This window comes from Anguilla rostrata, chromosome 16 (genome assembly GCF_018555375.3).
Source record: "Anguilla rostrata isolate EN2019 chromosome 16, ASM1855537v3, whole genome shotgun sequence".
NCBI classification, from domain to species: domain Eukaryota; kingdom Metazoa; phylum Chordata; class Actinopteri; order Anguilliformes; family Anguillidae; genus Anguilla; species Anguilla rostrata.
In genome coordinates, this window is record NC_057948.1 from 4,083,943 (window position 1) to 4,106,221 (window position 22,279).

The 22,279-nt window shown below is 41.0% G+C and overlaps 1 protein-coding gene across 2 annotated transcripts; it reads right to left on the bottom strand.

Annotated features, from left to right (window-relative positions):
• Nucleotides 1-1,672: 1,672 nt before the first annotated feature.
• On the bottom strand, nt 1,673-22,006 carry LOC135242427 (G1/S-specific cyclin-D1-like). Of its 2 annotated transcripts, none has more exons than XM_064313512.1 (6): nt 21,901-22,006; nt 20,048-20,407; nt 18,421-18,636; nt 17,463-17,622; nt 9,378-9,526; nt 1,673-4,474 (listed from the first exon to the last, which is right to left on the bottom strand). In XM_064313512.1, the coding sequence occupies exons 2-6, from the start codon at nt 20,243-20,245 to the stop codon at nt 4,310-4,312; spliced, it is 888 nt and encodes a 295-aa protein (XP_064169582.1). In that variant the 5' UTR covers nt 20,246-20,407; nt 21,901-22,006; the 3' UTR covers nt 1,673-4,309. The 2 variants fall into 2 exon arrangements, with proteins under 2 accessions (XP_064169582.1, XP_064169583.1); XM_064313513.1 differs by lacking the exon at nt 21,901-22,006 and adding an exon at nt 20,937-21,874.
• Between the last annotated feature and the right edge of the window lie 273 nt (nt 22,007-22,279).

Sequence of the window (22,279 nt, forward strand, 5' to 3'; positions counted from 1 at the left end):
TGGGGTCATGTTAAAAATTTTCCACTTTTAATTTATTTTCTATATATTTTTTTGTGGGTGATTGTGAAGGCAATACACAAACTGTCAAAATTGAGATCAATTTGACCACAAACATAACAGGCATCATCAAATTTCAAGGTAATATCAAGGTTAAATTCAGAGAAAGTAACTCACATGTGGAGTGTTCAAATATATGAAAATGAAGTCCCTAAATTACAAATACGTGAATTGTGAGAATCAAGATATTATTTTAAACAACATTTATTTTATCTTAAAAATGGTGCCAGCAATACAGCCTGAATGTAGGATCTTTGTATGTACATTTATTAGAAAATGAAAGGATTTTGTGTGTTATTTTACGTATGATAAAGCAATGTTCCTAAGAACATAGATTGACCAGTTGCACACAATGTTTGAACTGTCTCTCAAATCCACAGAAGGGTGATGAGCTGAGGTCCTGCTGTGACTGCACAGAGCTCAATCTACACACCATTCAGCACTGTGACTGCACAGAGCTCAATCTACACAGCAGCCAATACTGTGACTGCACAGAGCTCAATCTATATAGCAGCCAACACTGTGACTGCACAGACCTCTTCTCTTTATGCAAGGACCATACAACTTGACATCAGAACACAGTGTGATGATTAGCACAATTCATCTTGAAATATTATTTACCAAATATTGTTGCATCGCTCTGCAACACACCCTTAATTTCCTCTGCAAAGATAGGGAATAGATATGGCAGTAGTTCAGACAGAATGCCTTGGAAGTGTTTTTAACTGTAGTTTGGTTTTCTGCTCGTATATTCACTGCAGGTCTGTGAGTGTGCATTTCAGACCAGCGTGAAACAAATAACTCAGAAAGCGGTTTCTTTTCAGTCCTGGGCCATCAATCAACTTTGACCCTTCAGAGTAAGACAGCTAAGACTACAAAATGTTGCCAGATACAAGCGGATGTACAAACTCAGATTTTACTTTTGTGGCCATGACTGTCAGATTTTTGTTCGGTGCCCACTGCCAATTTTAAATGATTGGGGAGGGGTGGGGGTGCTGTTGATATCCTGCCATTTTGTTTTCGTCTTTCAGTTACTCAAGAGATTCTAGCAAGACTCTACTAAAACATCTGCAGGAGGTTCTCTCTCACACACTCCACAGGTCCCCACTAAGGGCTGTCACATATGCGTCCTGGGATTGCCAGGGACTGTTTGGTCAGACCCACACACTTTGACAATTTGCCCGGTTTCCCTTGTGCTTCTTCAACAAATACATGCAGCAGCAACAAGACTGTGGCTAATCCTAACGGCTAAAGAGGATTCCCTTTTTAATGCTGGTGGAGAACACATTTCTGTTAATGGAAACGGGCATGTGTGCAAATGCTCTCTGTTAAACGTACCTCGGTACTGTCAAACACCCTCCAGACAACAGCTGAAACATTCTACATTTACATTTACATTCCATTTATTTGGCAGACGCTTTTATCCTAAGCGACGTACAAAGTGCATAACACAAAGTGCATACACATTCTAACAGGTAGGAGGAAAAACGGCAATTAAAAAAAGAATTTCATCTGCTTAAAATGTATTGCGTAGTAAATACACACTACTAAACCGCCCATGTTTAAGACAAGACAAAAACCAGGTACACTTTAATAAGAACAGTGTTAAATTACCAGCAGGAAAAATGCTATGGCTTTATTTAGTAGACATGGCATTTACAAATCCCATCACATCCGCTTTTAATTTGTACAAAAAGCCTTATAAATATAAACGGCCTTCAAATGGCCTAATATGGGGATACAGTCTCTTTCAATGAAACAGCTTAAAACTCAAAGAGTTATTAATTCAGGTTTGTTATGGCACCAGTTTCAATCAACGCTGTGCTTTCCCTGTAGGACCCATTCAGACAATGATAAATGCATTTCTATTTGCAGTTTAAAAAAAACAGACCCATCAGGCTCTGAATAGATAAACAAAATAAAATAAAATAGAAACAAATATAGCAACCCAGACTAAATTAATAATAAATCTTGACTGTTGCATGAGGTAACAAAAAAAAAACAGGAACCTTTGTCTATTTTTCTATATTCCTTTTTTTGGAATAGCGCATAAATCACATCAAGTAAACTGATCACATAAAAAAACTACAAAAATAACAGATGTCAATAATATCAATTTTCTATGAGAAAATTTCAATCTATTACATGGCAGTATATTGACATTGTAATAAACAAAATAGACAAAAATAGCAGCAAAACACTCGGATAAGAGGAAAAAAAGCCTTTTTTTCTTTTTTCTGCTTTTCTTTAAAAGTTGAAAAGTCATCATACTTTGCTGGGCATTCCTCAATAGCAGCCTGGTAAGAGGAGTGTTCCTCCAGTTCACACTGATTTCTACTTTTGCAATCCCGTCCACACGAATAACACCTTTTCACTTGCTTCAAGCCCTCTCTCTGCCTCCCTAACCAAACTTCAATTCCTTTCCCCTCCGACTTCGTCCTCCACTTCTCTCAACAAGCACGCAAAAATACATCTTCGAATTTGTGCAAAAAGGTATCCACTAAAATTATCCACTAACGTTTGAGGGGTCAGGAACCATGTCCAGAAATAGCCTCCCCCCCATTTCTTCCCCCTCAAAAACACCAAATCTGTGTAATTTAACTCTGGCACTTCTTGTGCATGACCGTCCTCAGTAGAGTCTGATAGCTGAAATGAAATTATTTTTGCATTTAGAAAAGCACTATCACAAATGCACTCGGCAGCATTTCAATGAATAAAAGAATGACTAAGTATTCGGTCATAGTTGTTGGCCTCAAGAGGAGATTGCAATAAATAGTACTTAACGGAACTATGAATTACATACTTTAGTGTTTCAAATGCTCCTGATACAGTTAAAGCAATAAGAAATACAATTGTGACCTACTGTCGTATTAACTGTGGATACATTAGTTATACACTGTGCATACACTGTGCTTACACTGTAGTTATACACTGTGCATACACTGTGCTTACACTAGTTATACACTGTGCTTACGCTGTGCATACACTGTATTTATACACTGTGCTTACAATGTGCATACACTAGTTATACACTGTGCTTACACTGTATTTATACACTGTGCATACACTGTGCTTACACTGTAGTTATACACTGTGCATACACTGTGCCTCATTCCCCGCCCACGCCATCCCATCTGCACATGCCCGACGTGCTTTTCAAAGAGTCAGAAAGACTCAACTGGCTGAAAGTGCTTTCAAATGGAATTGATTCAGAAAATAAGACAAAAAAACTAGAATGTAGATTGCACAAGAGATTTTTTACACAGGCTCAGTATATTGACTATCATAAGTTTTTATAGCTAGCTGCATTTATGTACATTTATGATTAAAAGAATGTGATAGCACTTCTAACCCACGTATGTAAGCTATGTCTGGATGAGTGGTTAGCTGTTCTTATACAGGCATTGTTAATGATTACACCTTTATGTCAAAAGCTTAAGAAATCCAACAACCCACAGCCTTTAAAGGAAGGAAAAACATGGGATACCCTAAGCCAGACAAAAAATGATCTTTAGGATTAATAATCTGTTCCCAAAAAAAAGAGGCCGGCCATTAAAGACTAAATAAGAAAAAAAGTGTTAAAGACAATGTAATAAACTGGCTAAAGACATAAGAAGCCTAGACAGCAAAACAAAATAAAGTGGTTAAAAAAAATGTAGAAAAAGAACAAATAAGAAAAAGGACTCTTCTGCTTTAAGAATGTTTTTTTTTCAAAAATGGCGTCATACACTTGTTACACCTATTTTCTTTTTAAAAAAAAAAAGCTTTTTCAGGCACAAATAAGTTGGCAGCAGTGGGTGACTGGAACAGATCTCCATTTTTGTGGTATGTCATTGTAAACTGCAGGATTGCTCACCTCTCTCTCTCTCCCTGTTTTTCATTAACATTTTTTTTTGTTTAGTGAAGTGTTCACTTTGGTTTTTCATTTTTGTTTCTGTTTTGTGTTTTTGCATGGGGAAAACAGAGTGAGAGGTGATAGCAAAAGAAGTTAAGCATTGATTCACTGGGCGTGGCAGCAGGACGGGGCGTGGCTCCGGTTGTGGCAGCAGGGCATGGCACTGGGCGTGGCAGCAGGGCAGGGCGTGGCTCTGGGTGTGGCAGCAGGGCGGGGTATGGCTCTGCAGGTCAGGGCTCCAGAGGCTGAGAGCAGGCCGATCCCGCGGTCCAGCCAGGCTCCATGCATCCTCTCGGATACAGCCCTCTCCATAGCAGTGGCGGGAGGCGGGGGTGCGCTCCTAGCCGGGCCGTCCACTCAAATGTTCACGTCCCGCACGTCTGTGGGGGTACAGGACAGGTCCCCCTCCACCTCCGCCTCCACTGTCTTGGTTTCCAAGGAGACGGCGTGATGCTGTTGCGCCTGCCGTAAGCTGGCCTCCAACAGAGACTCTATCTGCTCCTGGCACGCCCTGAGGCAGTCCTGAGAGAGAGAAAGAGAGTGAGAGGAAGAGACAGAAAGAGAGAGAGAGAGAGAGAGAGAGAGAGAGAGACTTTAATAAACCGTGTCACCAGCAAACAAGCAAATTTGCCCAAGACCCGTACAAAAAAACAAATAAATTACAGCCGCAAGCGGGGTTCGGGAGGGGTCCAAGCATTGGCACTATTGCGCCCCCTATGGAGTGATTTTAAAATGGTTTTGTCCACATGATCATATACCTTCACCCAACATATCTACTGAATATCATGATTATTGTACAAAATATTGATGACTTGTGGCCAATTTTGTGCTAAGAGACGCTGTCTGATTATTTAGTTGCGTCGCTATGGATGTGTCCTGGCCACTTCTGTAAAGGCCTTTACTACGTCGTAACACTTAGATGGCATGTCGTAACACTTAGATTGACTGGCGTGTATGTAGAGCTGCAGCGCTTCTGCACCACAATTAAAAAAAGGTGTGAGACCAGTGTTGTCACGATACCAAAATGTTGACTTTGATACCGATACCAGGTTTAGTATCACGATACTCGGTACTGAAATGATACTTGAAACTTAAATGATACTGATTCGATACTCGGTACCTAACGATACTGAAATTACGTTAAGAGAACAGAAACGTAATGTCCAGGGTTGACCTCATTTTCAAATTCACGGTTTATTAACAACCTGGTTCATTAACAACCTTTAAGTTGAAGCCTGTTCAGCATATTAATAAGCATAGGCCTACAGTGTTACAGCACTAAACAACAAAAAAATATATTAAATATATTTCAAAAATGAAACAGTTGTAAACTAAATAATCTTTAAACAGGTCTTTCACTTTTAAATAGATCTAAAAACAGCATATTTTAATAACAATACAGCATCTTCCTATAATAAATATTAGAAATTCGAACACCTATTGCTACTGAAGTGAACTGAGTTGAAGCTTGCACTGTATCAGCGAGGGTGAATACACAAGCGCAAGTCACCTCACTTGGCAACCTTAGTTGCTACTGCCATCTAGCGCAGATTTTGACAAATTACACCTTTCATCCTCTCAATCAATAAGTCGGGAGACTCATTTCCCTGGCTTTTACATTTGACCTGAAAGTACCGAACGTGGAAAAATTCTAATACCGAACAGTTTCTTTTTTTTTTTTTAAGTACCAAAAAAGTGCTAAAGTTTCGGTATACCATGCAACACTACGTCAGACACATATTCCAATCCATTGCTCAGTTTAGCAGAGAATGCACATTTCAGAGCACCTCAGAGACAGATAGAATAATAATACATATTTCTAATAATAAATAAAAACTGCAGATGTAGACACAAGAAAGTTTGTTATATTATGGTAACAACGGAACGAAGCAGCCTATATATATAAAGGCTATATTTACTGTTATTGTTTTATTATACCAGTGTGTTTTCGCGCGTTTGCATAGAAACTTAAATACTATCAATAAAAATGGTTTAGGTATTTCTCAGCTTAATGACGGATGGGGATGGTTTGATATGAAAACATTTTTCAACCGTCCACCACGTTTTGGCAATGTTCCAAAACTCTCGCCATCACTGTTGCATGCATCACAAAAAATATTACACTACTAATGCTTACATCAGTGTGAAATATCCACATTATATAATACCACTAACCTATTTAAAGACACTCAATTTCAAAAACAACGTATATAACTGAAATATTTTGAGCAGTAATACTTCCATAGCAATGATGAAATTGTATCTTTGTTCAGTAGATAGAGACAGAGAAAGTAAATCAATATCCGCTTATGTTTTGCTCCAGAAAACAATGTCAGATATGGCTTGGCTATGGCCAGAAGTCCTCAATGATAATAGTACTCTCCAAGAAATTATGAAAAATTGTTGACAACGTTTCGTTAGGTGCAGAGTCTTTTATTGCTACCCCAGAGTGAATGTGTAAGTGAATGCGATGATAAGAAATATTTTGGTTACGCTGACCAATAAAATGCTATTCCAAAAGCAAAATCAGACATGTTATACATCGTTAGAAAGCTTATACTCTCACCTACTGAATAAATGAATTGTCAATCAAGCCAGGCTGTACAAAAAAGGGCGACAACGCCGTAAATAACAGGTGTGGTATTACGCACAGCTAGTTTTGAAGGTACCCAGGCATCACAGATGCACGTATATTTCACAAATGGATTGTCCAAGACAATATATGGCCACTCACTCTCAAAAGGGACATCTCTACGTGTAAAACCAACGGTAAGGTTGTATATTTATTCAATATTTAGTCCCAGATATTGACTGTAGAATGACATGGTATCATTTTTTAAAACGTTGTCTCGTTTATTTTGTTACTTAGTGAGCAGCCGTTTCACTGCCGTATTGGCATTTCTTAGGGCTATTGTCAGGTTTATCTTGTTGCTATGATGAAATACGATTTTTGAGTGGTGAAAGAATATTTTTATGAATGCCCAGATAGACAATATTGTCCATTATGAAGTTCTGATCCTCCCCTCACTGATAAAAACTAGACCCAACAGTGTCGGATTACTTAGTTGCGTCGCCATGGTTTTCTAGCTGCTTGCCGTAATGGAGTTTACTAGATGTCGTAACACTTTAGATGTGGAGCTACAGCTCTTCCGCACCGCAACTTATTAAAAAGTCCAATATGGCGGACATAGCAAATAGCAAAGTTGTAGAGCACATTCAGGTGCATATGTCGATTAAGTTTTGTGTTCTGACTTATGGTGTGGGAGTTATGGCTTTTTACGCATGACCCTTTGTTATAGCGCCACCATCTGGCCGACACAGGTGATTTGTAGTGCCTGAGTAGTGGGGAGCCATAGGAACCCACTTACCAAATTTGATAGCTCTAGGACTTATCGTTGCTCAGCCTCAGACACTTTTAGCAGAGAAAAATAAGAATAATAATAATAATAATCCTAACAGATACAATAGGGTTCCACCAGCTTCGCTGCTTGGACCCCTAATAATCCTAACAGATACAATAGGGTTCCACCAGCTTCGCTGCTTGGACCCCTAATAATCCTAACAGATACAATAGACCCTGCCCCTCCCACCCTCTCACACTCACAGCCAACAAACACCTGCAGCACACCTACATCCAACCTCACGGCGTCACTCACCCACAGCCCTTTACGACAACCCAAAGGCAGCACGGGATTTCCCCGGGAGACCCAGAGGCCACTCACGGTATATCCATTACATATAATGAACAGCATCCACCACAAGATGCACAGCACTGTTGGCCACCCTGCATACAGACCCCCCGACAAACAAACAAAGCTACTACAGTCAGGTACAAATTCAGTTCCCTGTCCCTGACCACGCAAATAGCCCCATTCACACCAAACAGAGAGAGAATTTAGTTTGAAACATCCCTTTATTATACCACTGCCACAGGTACAGAACTCAGTTTATATTACATACAAGACACAAAAGTTTCTCACCAAAAAAATAATAATAATATTAAAAATAAAACCTCCCTCTTCATGTGCTACACACAACCCCCCTCCAACAGGTCAGATATGACGGAAAGCTTATGGTGTTATTGTTTGCGCATACATGGCTGCCACAGGTACTGGCTCACTAGACTTCATTGATGATGTAACTGCTGATAGCAGCAGCAGAATTAATTCTGAAATGCAAACAAGCTTTTATCTATTCAAGTTCAACCAAATGCCTCCAAACTCATCAGATGGCACTTCATCCTACAGCAGGACAATGATCCCAAACATGCTACTAAAACACAAAGAACGTTTTTCAAAGCCAAAAATGGGAAAATTCCCCTTGACTGGCCAAGTCATCCACCCAATCTGAGTCCAACTGAACATGCGTTTCATACGCTGAAAACAAAAAACCTCAGGCAACTAGCCCCGAAACAAGCATTGTAATTGTCTTATTGCAAATCTAAAATTGTGGAGTACAGATCCAAATCAAGAAAAAAATGTTTGTTCCACATATTACGCAGCTCACTTTATATATATATATATATATATATATATATATACATATAGCTCACAATGGACTGTCCCGTTATTGGAAAATAATGTACGATGGGAGAGGTAATGCGGCAAAGGCAAAGTTGAGTATATATACTATCTGTATATATATTCAGATATGGAATACCTACATGTATATATACTGTATTATTTATATGTATAGTATAAGTGTGTGATGACTGTGTAACCCATGTAAGTAATACACACTGTAAGCGTAACCCAGGTGATACGATGGTGGCCGGTGCTGGCTGTCATGACTGCCATAGCAACAGTGGGGCTGGGGGTTCTGGAGATAAACCACAGTCCCTGACGGGCTGGAATATCTGTCCGGGCAGGGGGAAGATGACCCCCCGGGGGCTCTAATTCTAATTACATGCTTCTATTTACCTGGGATCAAAGAGCCAATAGGAAACAAGAGAACCGCGTGTGCATAATCAAGGTGCAGTAAACTGAACCATCCGATACCTTTTGTCAATTCTTTTTTAACCCTTTCATAAAAGGCTAAAAGAGCTTTCTTCAAGCCTGTACATTTCTGAATCTGTTATGCATATACCGTCTTAATGTTGCACAAAACTGCAGCATACCAAAAGAAAGAACTTTTGTGACAGCCCCTTAAGAAAATTCCCCATGCTCACTCACCGTCAGAGGGAAATTATTCAGAGCCCCCGCCCCCCCCCCCCCCTTCCTGACACTCTATCCAAAAGGCCGTCACCGTGACTAATCCGCATTCATTCCAGTAGTTTCCCTTTGCTTCTTTGTGCCAGTTCCAGACTCCAGAGGACCTCACAAGAACCTGCCCCCCCCACCCCTCACACACCATGTGTGCATGTTTGAGTGTGTGTGCGTCTGTGCATGTTTGCGTGCGTGTGTGTGTGTGCGTGTGGGAAACATACCGGGTCACTCTTGATGACTTGTGACAGGAAGCTGGTGAGGTTCTGGGAGAGCAGCGTGTTGTTGCCGTGCTGCAGGTGCAAGCCCTGCGCCGCGGCGGCCATACTGCTAGCTGCGATCATAGAGGGCGGGTTGGCCATGAACTTAAGGTCTGCAGAGAAGAGAAAACAGCAGCTGAGCTTTCCGAGGGCTGGCGTGTGATTGGTGTATGATTAACGCTAACGCTGCTAACAGTAACACCACTAATACTGACACTACTGACACTAGCACTACTAACAGCACCAACACTAATAACTCTCACATCCTAACACTGACACTACTGACACTAGCACTGCTAACAGCACCAACACTAATAACACTCACATCCTAACACTAATACTATTGACACTAGCACTACTAACAGCACCAACACTAAGAACACTCACATCCTAACACTGACACTACTGACACTAGCACTACTAACAGCACCAACACTAAGAACACTCACATATTAACACTGACACTACTGACACTAGCACTACTAACAGCACCAACACTAATAACACTCACATATTAACACTGACACTACTGACACTAGCACTACTAACAGCACCAACACTAATAACACTCACATATTAACACTGACACTACTAACACCAGCACTAATAACAGTAGCACTAACGCTATTAACACTGAAACTAAAACTACTAGCACTAACGCAACACTAAAACTACCTACTAATACTAACATTACCACAACTAATTGGGATGGCAGGTATGCCATCCCGCCATGTTACGCCTTGGCGGGGGAATGCCCCATACCTATACAGCACCGAGAGTTTGGCACTTTTCAGGGTTCCCCACAGAAATAACCACAACAGCCACAGACACTCAGCCCTTAAAAACATTAAATTCTGTACATTCTCACCCCATTTCAACAGACAGAATTCATAAACAACTTCACATTTCCACACAATAAAGCCCCAAACTAAGGGGATTTTGCATTTTCTCTTTCTTCTTCTTCTCTTTCTTCTTCTTCTTCATCTTCTCATTCTTATTTTTCCTGCCGCCTATCCCACTAACAACATGTCTCCTCATTGGACATTTTACCGACACCAGCCAAATCTTCACCTACACGACCCAATCAAAAACTTGCATACACACGCAAAATACCCATACCTTTTTACTCCGAAACATTTCCAATTTAAACAACTAGCCTGCCTGTGGCCTAGTGGGCAAGGTTACAGTCTTGGGGACATGGGGTTGTAGGTTCAAGCCCAGCTAGGAACATGTTTCTTTCACCTGCTGTTATCCTCACTAATAATTGTCTACTACTTCTCACTTATTGCTTTTGCACCATATCTACCCGCTGTTCACCGAACGTATACACTGCATTATGACGTACTGTCTGCACGTTCAGTTATTAACCGGCTACAATATTGCAAAGCCATATGGATTCAACGGGAGCTCGTCTGTGCTTACTGGCCTGTGTTCTTCTTTAAAACCACGGACAGGTTTGCTAATGATATTTCACGCATTGCATAGCTATGTCACGGTGCTGCACTAACAAAGTCACAGACTGGTAAACCTCCGGTTGAAGGATTGAATCCCGCCTCGCCCTCAGGCAGACAGTTTCCTCTTTTACACTAATGTTTTCTTACGCTTATATTTGCTTTACCAAAACTCACTCACGGCCACCCATATGCATTTCATGACGGCAAATGTATTCCTTTTTATTAAAAAGTTACACCAGTTCACCACTCTACCATTTCTACTAACTATATTTCTTCACTTGACTACCGTACAAAACCTTCTTATCAGCAAACGCCACGTTTCTACATTCATGATACCTCACCCTGTTCTCTATCTAGCCACATACAAACAATTACTACGTGTGTACGTTCTGCAACTCCGCATTAAAACATTACATTTAAAATCATGACTCACTCATAATTATAACTACTACTGAACATGAGAAAAGCACATCAGTGTAATAGATTTCACACGTTACTTAACCCTCCACTTTAACAACTAATCTTTTATACAGACTGTTATATATACCATTCGATAAGGAAACTAAGCTCGCTCATGGTCACTTCATTTACTTCGCACTATAGTCTGTGATCATGTCAACCTTCACCTACATGCCCATTCTGCTAAAAACATATTGTTTCAACTACGCAATTTCATAATTTCTCCTAATTTATCTCACACTGTTGTTATTTTCTCATATGCAAAGCCTGCTGGGACATATGTGTCTGCTCCTATTCTCCACTATTAACTTTTCCGGTTCTTGCTTAGCAAAACAGCGAAGAGGATTCCTACCTGCAGATAAGCCTATCAAAATGCCTTATAAACCTTACAAACACTAAAAGTGCATCTCCACGAAATAACAGACAACGGAGCAGGACGGAAGGGTACACAAGTTGCGACCTAGGGAGCTCTAATTCTACGGGCTTGCTGATTCTTTTGTCAATCAAGGCTCGTTGGATGGCCGTCAAATCCATGAGTACATACACTGGCCATATTTCACCTGCGTTTCTGATGCGTTTACACTTACGCCACTGCACCCTTTGTCACAGCCACTGTTTTACATATATAGCAAACCGAAACTGCTAAACGGTACACGCTCATTAGACTGTACAAATTCACACAAGGATAGCCATAATCCACAACCATTTCATACATTGTCACTTTGCATTTCTCACTTTCATAACAAAACGTTTTGCAAAAAGAAATGATATCTAATAAAAAACACGTTTTCAACATACAAAAATGCCAGTTTACTCACACATACAAGACATACATCGTCTATAACTCATTCATTCAGACTGCCAAAATCCAGGCCTGCCATTAAAAGTATTGATATCAAAATGACGCCAAGTTACGGTACTACAAACAATATAGGCTATCTTGCCTCACCGAAATTAAATAAGATGTATTCCAGAGCAATGCTACCCAATATTTCCTCAATTCTTTCGAGTCACTTGGCCCTGTGTTTTATAATCTTACCATTTTACAATGTCATGCAAACTTTGTGTGAGATCAAAGTGTAAAATATTTCGAATTGCCTCATGGAACACATTGAAAATTCATGTAGAAAACTGCTGGTTAGTAACTACAGGAAGCATATTTCTCCAGAAAACATACGTTTACACTTGCTTCTGAACTCAATTTCAGTAAAGAAGTGATTGTATATTTGCTACGTACAATAAATACTGCATGTAAAACACATGTTGTACATACATACATAGACAACTTCTTTATCCCCATGGGGACATTTCCCTCGCAGTATGTTACATTCACATTTACGAACAGATATTTATACCAAGAAACATACAATCATTCACGCAACAGAAAGGCTGGCCAGCGAAATACATACATACCCATACAAATTGGACATATAGACGCCTATACAATCAATCTTGACTTTGAGAAAGCCATCCGCACATATGGTTGGCCTGTCCATGTACTGCATGCTTATACACACAGGGCCAAGTGACTTGAAATAATTGAGGAAATATTGGGTAGCATTGCTCTGGAATACATCTTATTTAATTTCGGTGAGGCAAGATAGCCTATATTGTTTGTAGTACCGTAACTTGGCGTCATTTTGATATCAATACTTTTAATGGCAGGCCTGGATTTTGGCAGTCTGAATGAATGAGTTATAGACGGTGTATGTCTTGTATGTGTGAGTAACTTGGCATTTTTGTACGTTGAAAACGTGTTTTTTATGAGGTACTATATACACTGACCAACATGACCAATACTACGAACATTAACAAGCACAAACACTTAACACTAACACTACACTCATTAACATTAGTAACACTACCACCACAAAAACTACCAATCCTAACACATACATACACTCACCGGCCACTTCATTAGGTACACCTGTTCAACTGCTCGTAACGCAAATATCTAATCAGCCAATCACTTGGCAGCAGCACATTTAGGCATGTAGACATGGTCAAGACGATCTGCTGAAGTTCAAACCAAGCATCAGAATGGGGAAGAAAGGAGATTTAAGTGACTTTGAACGTGGCATGGTTGTTGGTGCCAGATGGGCTGGTTGGAGTATTTGCTGGGATTTTCACGCACAACCATCTCTAGGGTTTACAGAGAATGGTCCGAAAAAGAGAAAATATCCATTGACCTTGTTGATGGCAGAGGTCACAGGAGAATGGCCAGACTGGTTCGAGCTGATAGAAAGGCAATAGTAACTCAAATAACCACTCGTTACAACCAAGGTATGCAGAAGAGCATCTCTGAACTCACAACACGTCGAACCTTCAAGCAGATGGGTTACAGCAGCAGAAGACCACACCTGGTACTAGCAAGTACCTAATGAAGTGGCCAGTGAGTGTATATGCATAACCAGAAACATACACGTATACAGGTATACACACTCAGAAACGCATATTTGCACAGACACACACGCGTGCACACACACACACACAGAAATGCACACTAACACTGCCACACAGTCACAAACCTATGCACATATCCACCACGTACATTCCTTACTTCAACAATATGCTCAGTGTCAGACAAAGCCCAAGCATTGATCTTGATAACAACGGCAGTGTCCTACCAGGGAATCAAACCTGTGACCTTTAGGTTACAAGACCAACTCTTTAGCCATTATACTACACTGCCGCCCAACCTCATGGCCAGAAGGAGTTCAGAGGCGTTTCTCTGTTTCTGCACAGTCCGAGCAGCACAGCCAGCACAACTGCATCCCTGCCTAGGGTGATAAACCACTGCTTAAACCTTAAACTTAAACTGCTTAGGTTCGTGCTCAGAAGCTGCGTGTCCCACTTCCTGTGTTAAGAGCGAAAGGGACGCTACATTTAACCAGGGGTGTTCAATCTTGATTCGCTAATGTGTGGTGAGCTTTCTGGCGCAAAATGGCTGCCGTGCATCCCCCAGGTGGGTGCTACACATTGGTGGTGGGTGAGGTGAATTCCCCTTCACTGTAAAGCACTTTGAGCATTCAGAAAAGTGCTATATAAATGTAAGGATATATAAAGTGGCCACAGACGAGGGCTTCAGCCAGTGTCCATTACAACAAAAAAAAAACAACAACGAGCGATTTATTGACCATGCTGGTCATTCATTTGAGCATAACAGGACGGCCCCCTCTCCCTGCGGTGAAAGAGTGTGGCAGCGTTGGCCTTGCCCATTGAGCAGGAGCAGTGTGATGCTGTCACCTGGACCTGACACAGGCACAAAGGCCAAAGGAGCTCCCTCTGTTAGCCCATCCCCGGCTTCTCCCAAGGTGTGTGGGATCAGCGAGTCGAAATGGCCGCCTCCTGAGAGGGGCGGGAGCAGCGGGCTGAGCCAGGATGGCCGCCTCCTGAGACGGGCGGGAGCAGCGGGCTGAGCCAGACTTCGTTTTTGAAGCTCATTTCCTGGTCTTGTTGTTCCTGGTTGCTCACTAGCGCCACTACAGTTGGCTCCAGTATAGGTGTTTTCATATCCGGTTTCCATGTAAGTCTACGGTACAAATGCGGTCAAAATACAAAGTCAATCATTTTTTCTCATGAGAAAAAATAGTCACAATATGTGTATTTTATTCGTGACTGTCCATGGGTCAATTTCATGATTTATTGTGTCATTTGGGCACTGTTATAATATTTGTTGTGGACCAATGAGGTACAGTTTGCGTCACTTCCTGATTACTACGGAGGACTCAGCTACAGTAAGGGCTACAGTCTATGGTCACTGGGGTGGGCGGTGGCGCCTCTTGGCCTTGACATTGCGGCTCCGATCACGGTCCACCTGTGCGAAGTCAGAAAATGCAGGCATCCCATTTCGTAGTGATTTCATTATGACGTGTGCTATTTACAGCTGCATTAGACGACCATAAAATAATCCTCCTCTGAAGATTTTCAGTAGCCGAGTCATTTTTACTATTTCCTTTAGCCTACTTAACCAAATAATTAGTTGGCAGAAAGCGTAATCAGCTTGCTATATTTGGTAGTCCAGTAGCCTATGCTAAAACAGTTTGCAACTTCGGCTAGCCATTTGACTAGCTAGCTAGCTAGCTAACCCCAACCGGCAAATATTCAATCTGTCAAACGTGTTTGACGGCTTGTCAGTCGTGTACATTCCGTAAATGTCTACCTGGGCCATGCTTCACGCATGTGACAAGGCTAATATAATCCCGATTTTGGGGTAAACACTGCTAAATTTTCAGGATGGAAATTAAATTCCGTAAACATTTGATAATATATTTTAAAACATAACGGCAGACAGTCAGCTAGCCTCAAGTTCATTCTGCAATCGTTCGTTCAGATTGCACCGCACCGGACTGTCAATCACATCGTAAAAATCACAGAACCGCTAAACTCTATGGTTTTGGCTTCAAATCGACAACATGGGCGCGCCCGCCATTGAGCTTCAAAACGTGTTTTAGCGACCCACGGAGAGTCAATGAGTGACGTCACAGTAGCTTTGTCCATATTTTTTACAGTCTCTGGGCGGGAGCAGCGGGCTGAGCCAGGATGGCCGCCTCCTGAGAGGGGCGGGAGCAGCGGGGCGAAGAGTCGGAATGGCCGCCACCCTGAAAGTAGCACAAAGCAGAAATGCCTCTCACTCCCGAGAGGGGGGGGGGGGGTGGGGTGGGGGGTGGGGGGAGAAAGAGTTATATCCTCTCCCCCTCAAAGGGAGGAGGGAGGGCAGTTTGTGCACTCAGCATGTTTCATTAGGGGACACCCAAATGATTTATGCAGATCATTTGGGAGGCTGAGGATGTAGCAGGTCAGAACTGGCCAGCTATCTCTGTCAGCTCTCTCTGCACAAACAAGTTCAGGAAGCTCATCTTTCTCTCTCTCGCTCTCTACACTCATCTCTACCCCACTCTCCCTCACTCTCTACCCCTCTGTCTCTATTCCCCCTCTATCCCTCTCTTTCTTTGCCCTGTCTCTAAAATACTTTTCTCCAGCATCCCCTTCTTCATCAGCATGCAGTGTTCCAAGTGCTCCAAGCCACTAACTTCAGCCGGTGACATCACACACTACTGTGCATTCACTACACCAAATTAAGCGCTAACTTCGCTAACTTCAGCTGGTGACATCACACACTACTGTGCATTCACTACACCAAATTAAGCGCTAACTTCGCTAACTTCAGCTGGTGACATCACACACAACTGTGCATTCACTACACCCAATTAAGCGCTAACTTCGCTAACTTCACCTGGTGACATTACACACTACTGTGCATTCACTACACCCAATTAAGCGCTAACTTCGCTAACTTCAGCTGGTGACATCACACACAACTGTGCATTCACTACACCCAATTAAGCGCTAACTTCGCTAACTTCAGCTGGTGACATCCAACACTACTGTGCATTTACGACACCCAATTAGGTGCTAACTTCAGATGGCTATGAGGTCTCTCCAACAGCCTGTCCCCTACACATACACACACACATACACACTCTCTCTCTCTCTCGCTCTCATCCCCCTCCCCAGACGGAACCCCTATATACTTCCTATTGGACACCGCAGATCAACCACCCTATAGGACCACAGACTAACCACCCTTAAGGAGCACAGACTGACCCCCCATAGGACCACAGGCTGACCATCCTATACGACCACAGACCGACCAGCCTATAGGAGCACAAAGACCATATTCAAATTCTGCATTGCTACGGACTGAAAAGAGGCTGTTTTTGGCCGGTCCCCCAGTGGCCACACGCTGTTTCACAACCCATTCTGAATTACAAACGGCGGCCCACAAACGCACTTAGACAACAGCTGCTGTGGCAGTCAGAAATCAATATCAGCTTTTGTTTTTGGGAGCAGGCAGAATGGAAATGAACACAGACACAACCTTTCAAATAAATACTTTACCATTGCTGGTAAGCAGTAATGAATCCTGGCCTGTGGTGTATGTACATGATCCTAAGAAACTGATATCCTTTTAGTCATCCTTCCAGCTGATTTACCCAAAGGCCCATTTTCAGGGATCCGTGTTCACACAACATTGCCTAGGGTCACTCAAACACGTTGGCCTGATGGCAGGATGTCCCCCTGTACACCAGGGGACAGCAGAGCACTCGTTTAACCCATGAAATCCCGTGCATACCTGTCGCACAGAGAGCCACGAATGTCTGGGCGTGCTTGCGCAGAATTTGCTTGGTGTCCTGATGGATTGGCAGTTTGGAAAGGAAATGTTCAATAAAATCGTGAGGAGTTACGGAGGCTAAATCCCATTTGAGTTTATTCAGAGCCAATAACTCCATTTGCTGTGGGGGACAAAGGAAGAAGAAGATTGTGAACCGCAATGCTTCATAAACTCATTCCACAAGCTATTCACGGCATTAAAGGGATAGTTTATAAAGGTGTTTTTTCAAACATATGATTTCAGTTTTTAGTTAATGTTTTGATTAATCTGATTTGATTTTATTTATTTGCTTATTTATTTGAGTGATTAAGAATATTTTAGATATGTATGGATGGTCACCATCCACTTTTAATATCAGGTATTGGGCATTTTAAAGCAGCCATTGTAAGGCCAAAAATTCATCAGAAATAATATCTTTTTTTAATAATCACACCACGTTCATTACAAAAATCGGTCCCAGATGGAAACAATACGGAAAACAACTGGGAAAATATTTGTATACCAAAAAGCGAACTTTCCCTTTAATGCCTATTAATTCATTCCAACGCAACTCCGCTAGAGGACGATATCGCTCTATGAATGTCAGCACACAACGTTGTGCGGGCAGAAATAACTGAATATTGCAGCATAACAGAACCTCCCTATAAATACAAAAAAATGTTTCGTTTAACATTTACAACTGGAATTTCAATACAATCCATTGTCTAAATGATAATAGGCTTGTTTATCAAGTGATTAAATAACTGAACTCAAATGAAATGTAGCTAGGCGACATGAATCGACACGAGGCAACGTGCTTACGCCAGGCATCATACAGCAATGACACCCGTGAAGCTGTAATTCAGGAAGCTAACAAAAAAACATTTTCAATATCAGTGTGTGTCGCACTTTCCGAAGAAAACATTTAGTGTTAGTTTACCAGTAATTCAGTTGGTCGGATTGAGTTGTCGGTGTATATGCACAACTTCTCAGCTGTCAGCGGGATCGTTTCCTTCATTTTAGAAGCCAGAAACATGCAAGTAGCTCCCAGTAACTGTAATCTTCCTTTCTTTGTCGGTTCCACTGACAAAAATCTGTCCAAATAATTCATAGCCAAAGGAAATACTTCCTCTTCGCATTTCTGCTCTTCACAGACCTATATTCAAAAGGAAAATAAAATTAGGGTACGAGCTGAGTAAAGTGTAGCCTGTCCCCACCTGTGCATTCGGAAAAGGAAGCGAAATCGGAAGAATAAACATTTCGCAGTTAACAACAAACTTTATTCATAGCCATAGCTGTTTTGCTCTTTGTGAGCTGCACACACACACACAGGCTATATATTTATAATATAAATAACCAGAATTATTTACAAAAAGTTCTATTCAAAATCGTTTTTACGAAATTAGAAACGTTTCAGTAATTGTGGCTATAATTGTCAACAACAAAAATATTGGCTAATATTTTCAGCCATTTCTTCGAGGACACAAAGGTGGCGTCCAAAGCAGGGAACGGGGAAGATTTTTTTAGTTCGTCATCTTTTCAAAAAATATTTTAAAATATTTAAAAATTGTTACACTGTTAAATAAACACATGGAAATGTTTTTTGGTACATACTCTATTGGGTCCAAGTAAACATTACCGAATAAAAATGTGGGTAATTGAGGAAAATAACTAATATGATAGGGCGGCGCTTATTCGAAAGAAGCTTGCGGCATTTAGAGCTCGGTATAATACGAAAATTCAAAAATTTATAAAAAATATTTGCTCGTCCGGAATGTTAACATAAAACCCGTGTAAATCTTACATAGTTTGTATACTAACAGACTATATCATTTTCACAAGAATTATTTCAAAATATTACGTGTTATATATCATATTTTAGAAGCGACCTTTAGAAACTGAACACTGGAACTGCAATTTGTTGAGCTCTGACTCTTAATGCTCAGAGTTAAAACGTTTTCTCTCACGGTGCATTATTAAATTATAGGAACAGCACAAAGACGCGGTATTTAATGTATTTGTTTAATTTAAGTCAGTAACCCTTTTACTGTAGAATTTAAACAATAATAAACACTTTACCGCACGAGAACAAAGATGGCGCATATTGCTGGCACGAGTTGCGCTGCATACGTGTAACATTGATATTAATTTAAAATAAATTAAGATAAGATATCTTTTTAGGTTCCAGGCTTAGAAAATGAACGACGGTTTAATCATTTACTAAGTACACTGTAAGTCATCGTAAAGACTGCAAACCTTGGCTTACGAGCAATAACTATCATATTGCTTATAGTCGGAAAACGCAATGGCATAGAAAGCAAAGGAAAGTCAAGATTTGAATGAATATTGACATTATATGACAGTAGAATACATTAAACGAACATACGTGGCATTAAAGGGCTGGCTGGGCTTTGCACCACATCAACACAAGCCGGCATTTCCAATACATTAAAATGGGTTCAAAGGGCATGACAAAAAGTATAAAGACACAAAATACTGCAGAGTATATGCAAATGTAAATTGGCTTGACGATTTAATTTGGGTAAAAACAACAACCGCGCACAAACCTCTAACATCCATGTGGCAACTATTTTCCTCATGTAAGGCACAATTTCGTTCTGCACACACTTGAAGTAGTTCGGAGAGGGAAGGTAATTGTCTTCCGCTTTTAGCAATGTCTGTAGCACCCTACTATTTAGCAGGTTGGCATCTTGATAAGCTCTCCTGATCGGCTCAGTCTCGCGGCACAGTAGCTGGTGTTCCATCTCTTTTTAGGCTTGCTCGAGCTTTCGGTGAAGTCGGAAGGAGAGCTGAGCAAGAAGTTCCGCGAATGCTCCTCGCTGCTGTTGCCGTTGAACTCCTCTGGAGGTCCCAGAATTTCACTCTGCTAACGAAATTCCCCTTTAGCTCTCTGTGCAATGACGTTGCTGTTGTTAAGGGGAGATCAAAGACAGATTGAACACGAGAGAGAGAGAGCGAGAGAGCGAGAGAGAGAGAGAGAGAGAGAGCTGCCGGAGGGACTGCATCAAAAGCTGCAATAAGTACTCAAACGCATGTGTAGGAAAGGGCGGTATCTTAGGCGCATTCGAAACTACCACGCGCTGCCACCTATCGTTTCCTCTACGCGCGTGTCTGTGGGAAGATGTATCGCATCGAAATATCAACAATATAAACCCTCCTAAAGTGAGCCATAGATCATAGATTGTATTTACAAAGAAGTAGTGCGCAAAATGGAGGGACATGCAGTAATTAAGCACAAAATGATTTGGGTTCGCATTGGTTTTATTATTTGCCTCATAAACTTTAAACCAAAATTTCGACAAAAAGATGAAGCAGCAGGCAATCAGTGCGACTAGATACACCGCGTGTTTCACATATCGCCCTTGTCCAGTCTAATAATAGTATGTTTTCCTTCATCAGGCCACATGCCAGATAATAATAATAATAATAACGTACAGCTTTTTCAGTTAAAATAGTTTTATGAGGGCCTGCATGACTGATATGGCTCGTGCGCTACTCGCCATGTGAGGTGTAGAGCTGCCGTCCTTCTACGTGGGGCAATAGAGGATAATCTAAACCGCCAGGAAAGTTGGCAGAAACTTGAGCGGAAGTTTCCTGCCTAAAATGGGAGGAAACCAAATGTGGGTAAATTAACTTAAACCAATGGAGAAAACGTCTGTTGCCAGGCAGAACTCCAGCAGGAACTGACTCTCCCTTTCTTTTGAGTGGTTCACAGCTAAGGGAACATTGGAAAGTAGAAAATTCTCCGTCGAATGGAGATACATTTAAAGTGCAAACGTATACTAATACATTTTTTATGTGTAATTTGCGAAAAAATGTTTCTTTAGTTTGAAATAAGAATTGTCAGTGTAACATGCAAATACTTTGGTATCTGGTACTGCCCAGTGCAATATAGCAGTCTTTACTTCTGAAAACATAAATACATCCAGCTGCCGCAACTCCGCAACTGTATACTGATTCCGTATTGTTTTGAATATTCCTTCAGCTAATTTTATATTATTTCTATTCTAATTCATGCGGTAGCCTAGCCATTTACAATACATTTAAAGCATCACTCCTGCACATATTTTGGTATTCAACAACTATTTTGCATCGTGTACTGTATTTTGTCTATAGAGACTTTCGAACGTCGCACAACCCTCTTAATTTTAGCCACATCGGACTTGATTTAAATACAACATTGCAGAAAAGACTGTCTTAAAGTAATAATCGTAAATACAAAGCTATACATATGTCTGTTCATTGTTTTGTATTTTTAAACCACAATGCAGCTGATGCTAGCCTAAAATACGTGCCTGTAAAGACTTAAAGTTACAAAAACATGAAATTAATATTATCATCATACACTAACATCTGATATTTATATACTTTATATCAAATATTTAAAAATATTAATTACTCATCTCGCCCGACTTGCTTGTATAAACAGCCTGTGAGTTTACGTAGGCGTACTATAATTTGGCTCACTGTCACTTTAAATGCTGCTGTCGCTTGAGCATAATAGGAGTCTCGCGCATTCTTTACATTCCTAGCTCTACCATGTTAACAGGGTTTTGCGTACCGTAAAAACGGTAAAAACGCGGAGAAACGCGCGGCAACAGTAAAACAATTCTAGACAACAGTGATCTAAAAGACGTTTAACTGAAATTCGAAATCCGTGGAATACACGCCTTTATCTACTTTTATCCACGGAAACGTTTGTTTTAACTTGTCCAGCATCCGTGGTATTCTGAAATGTGACTCATTCACGTGCCCATCGCATTCTTCAATGTAATTTT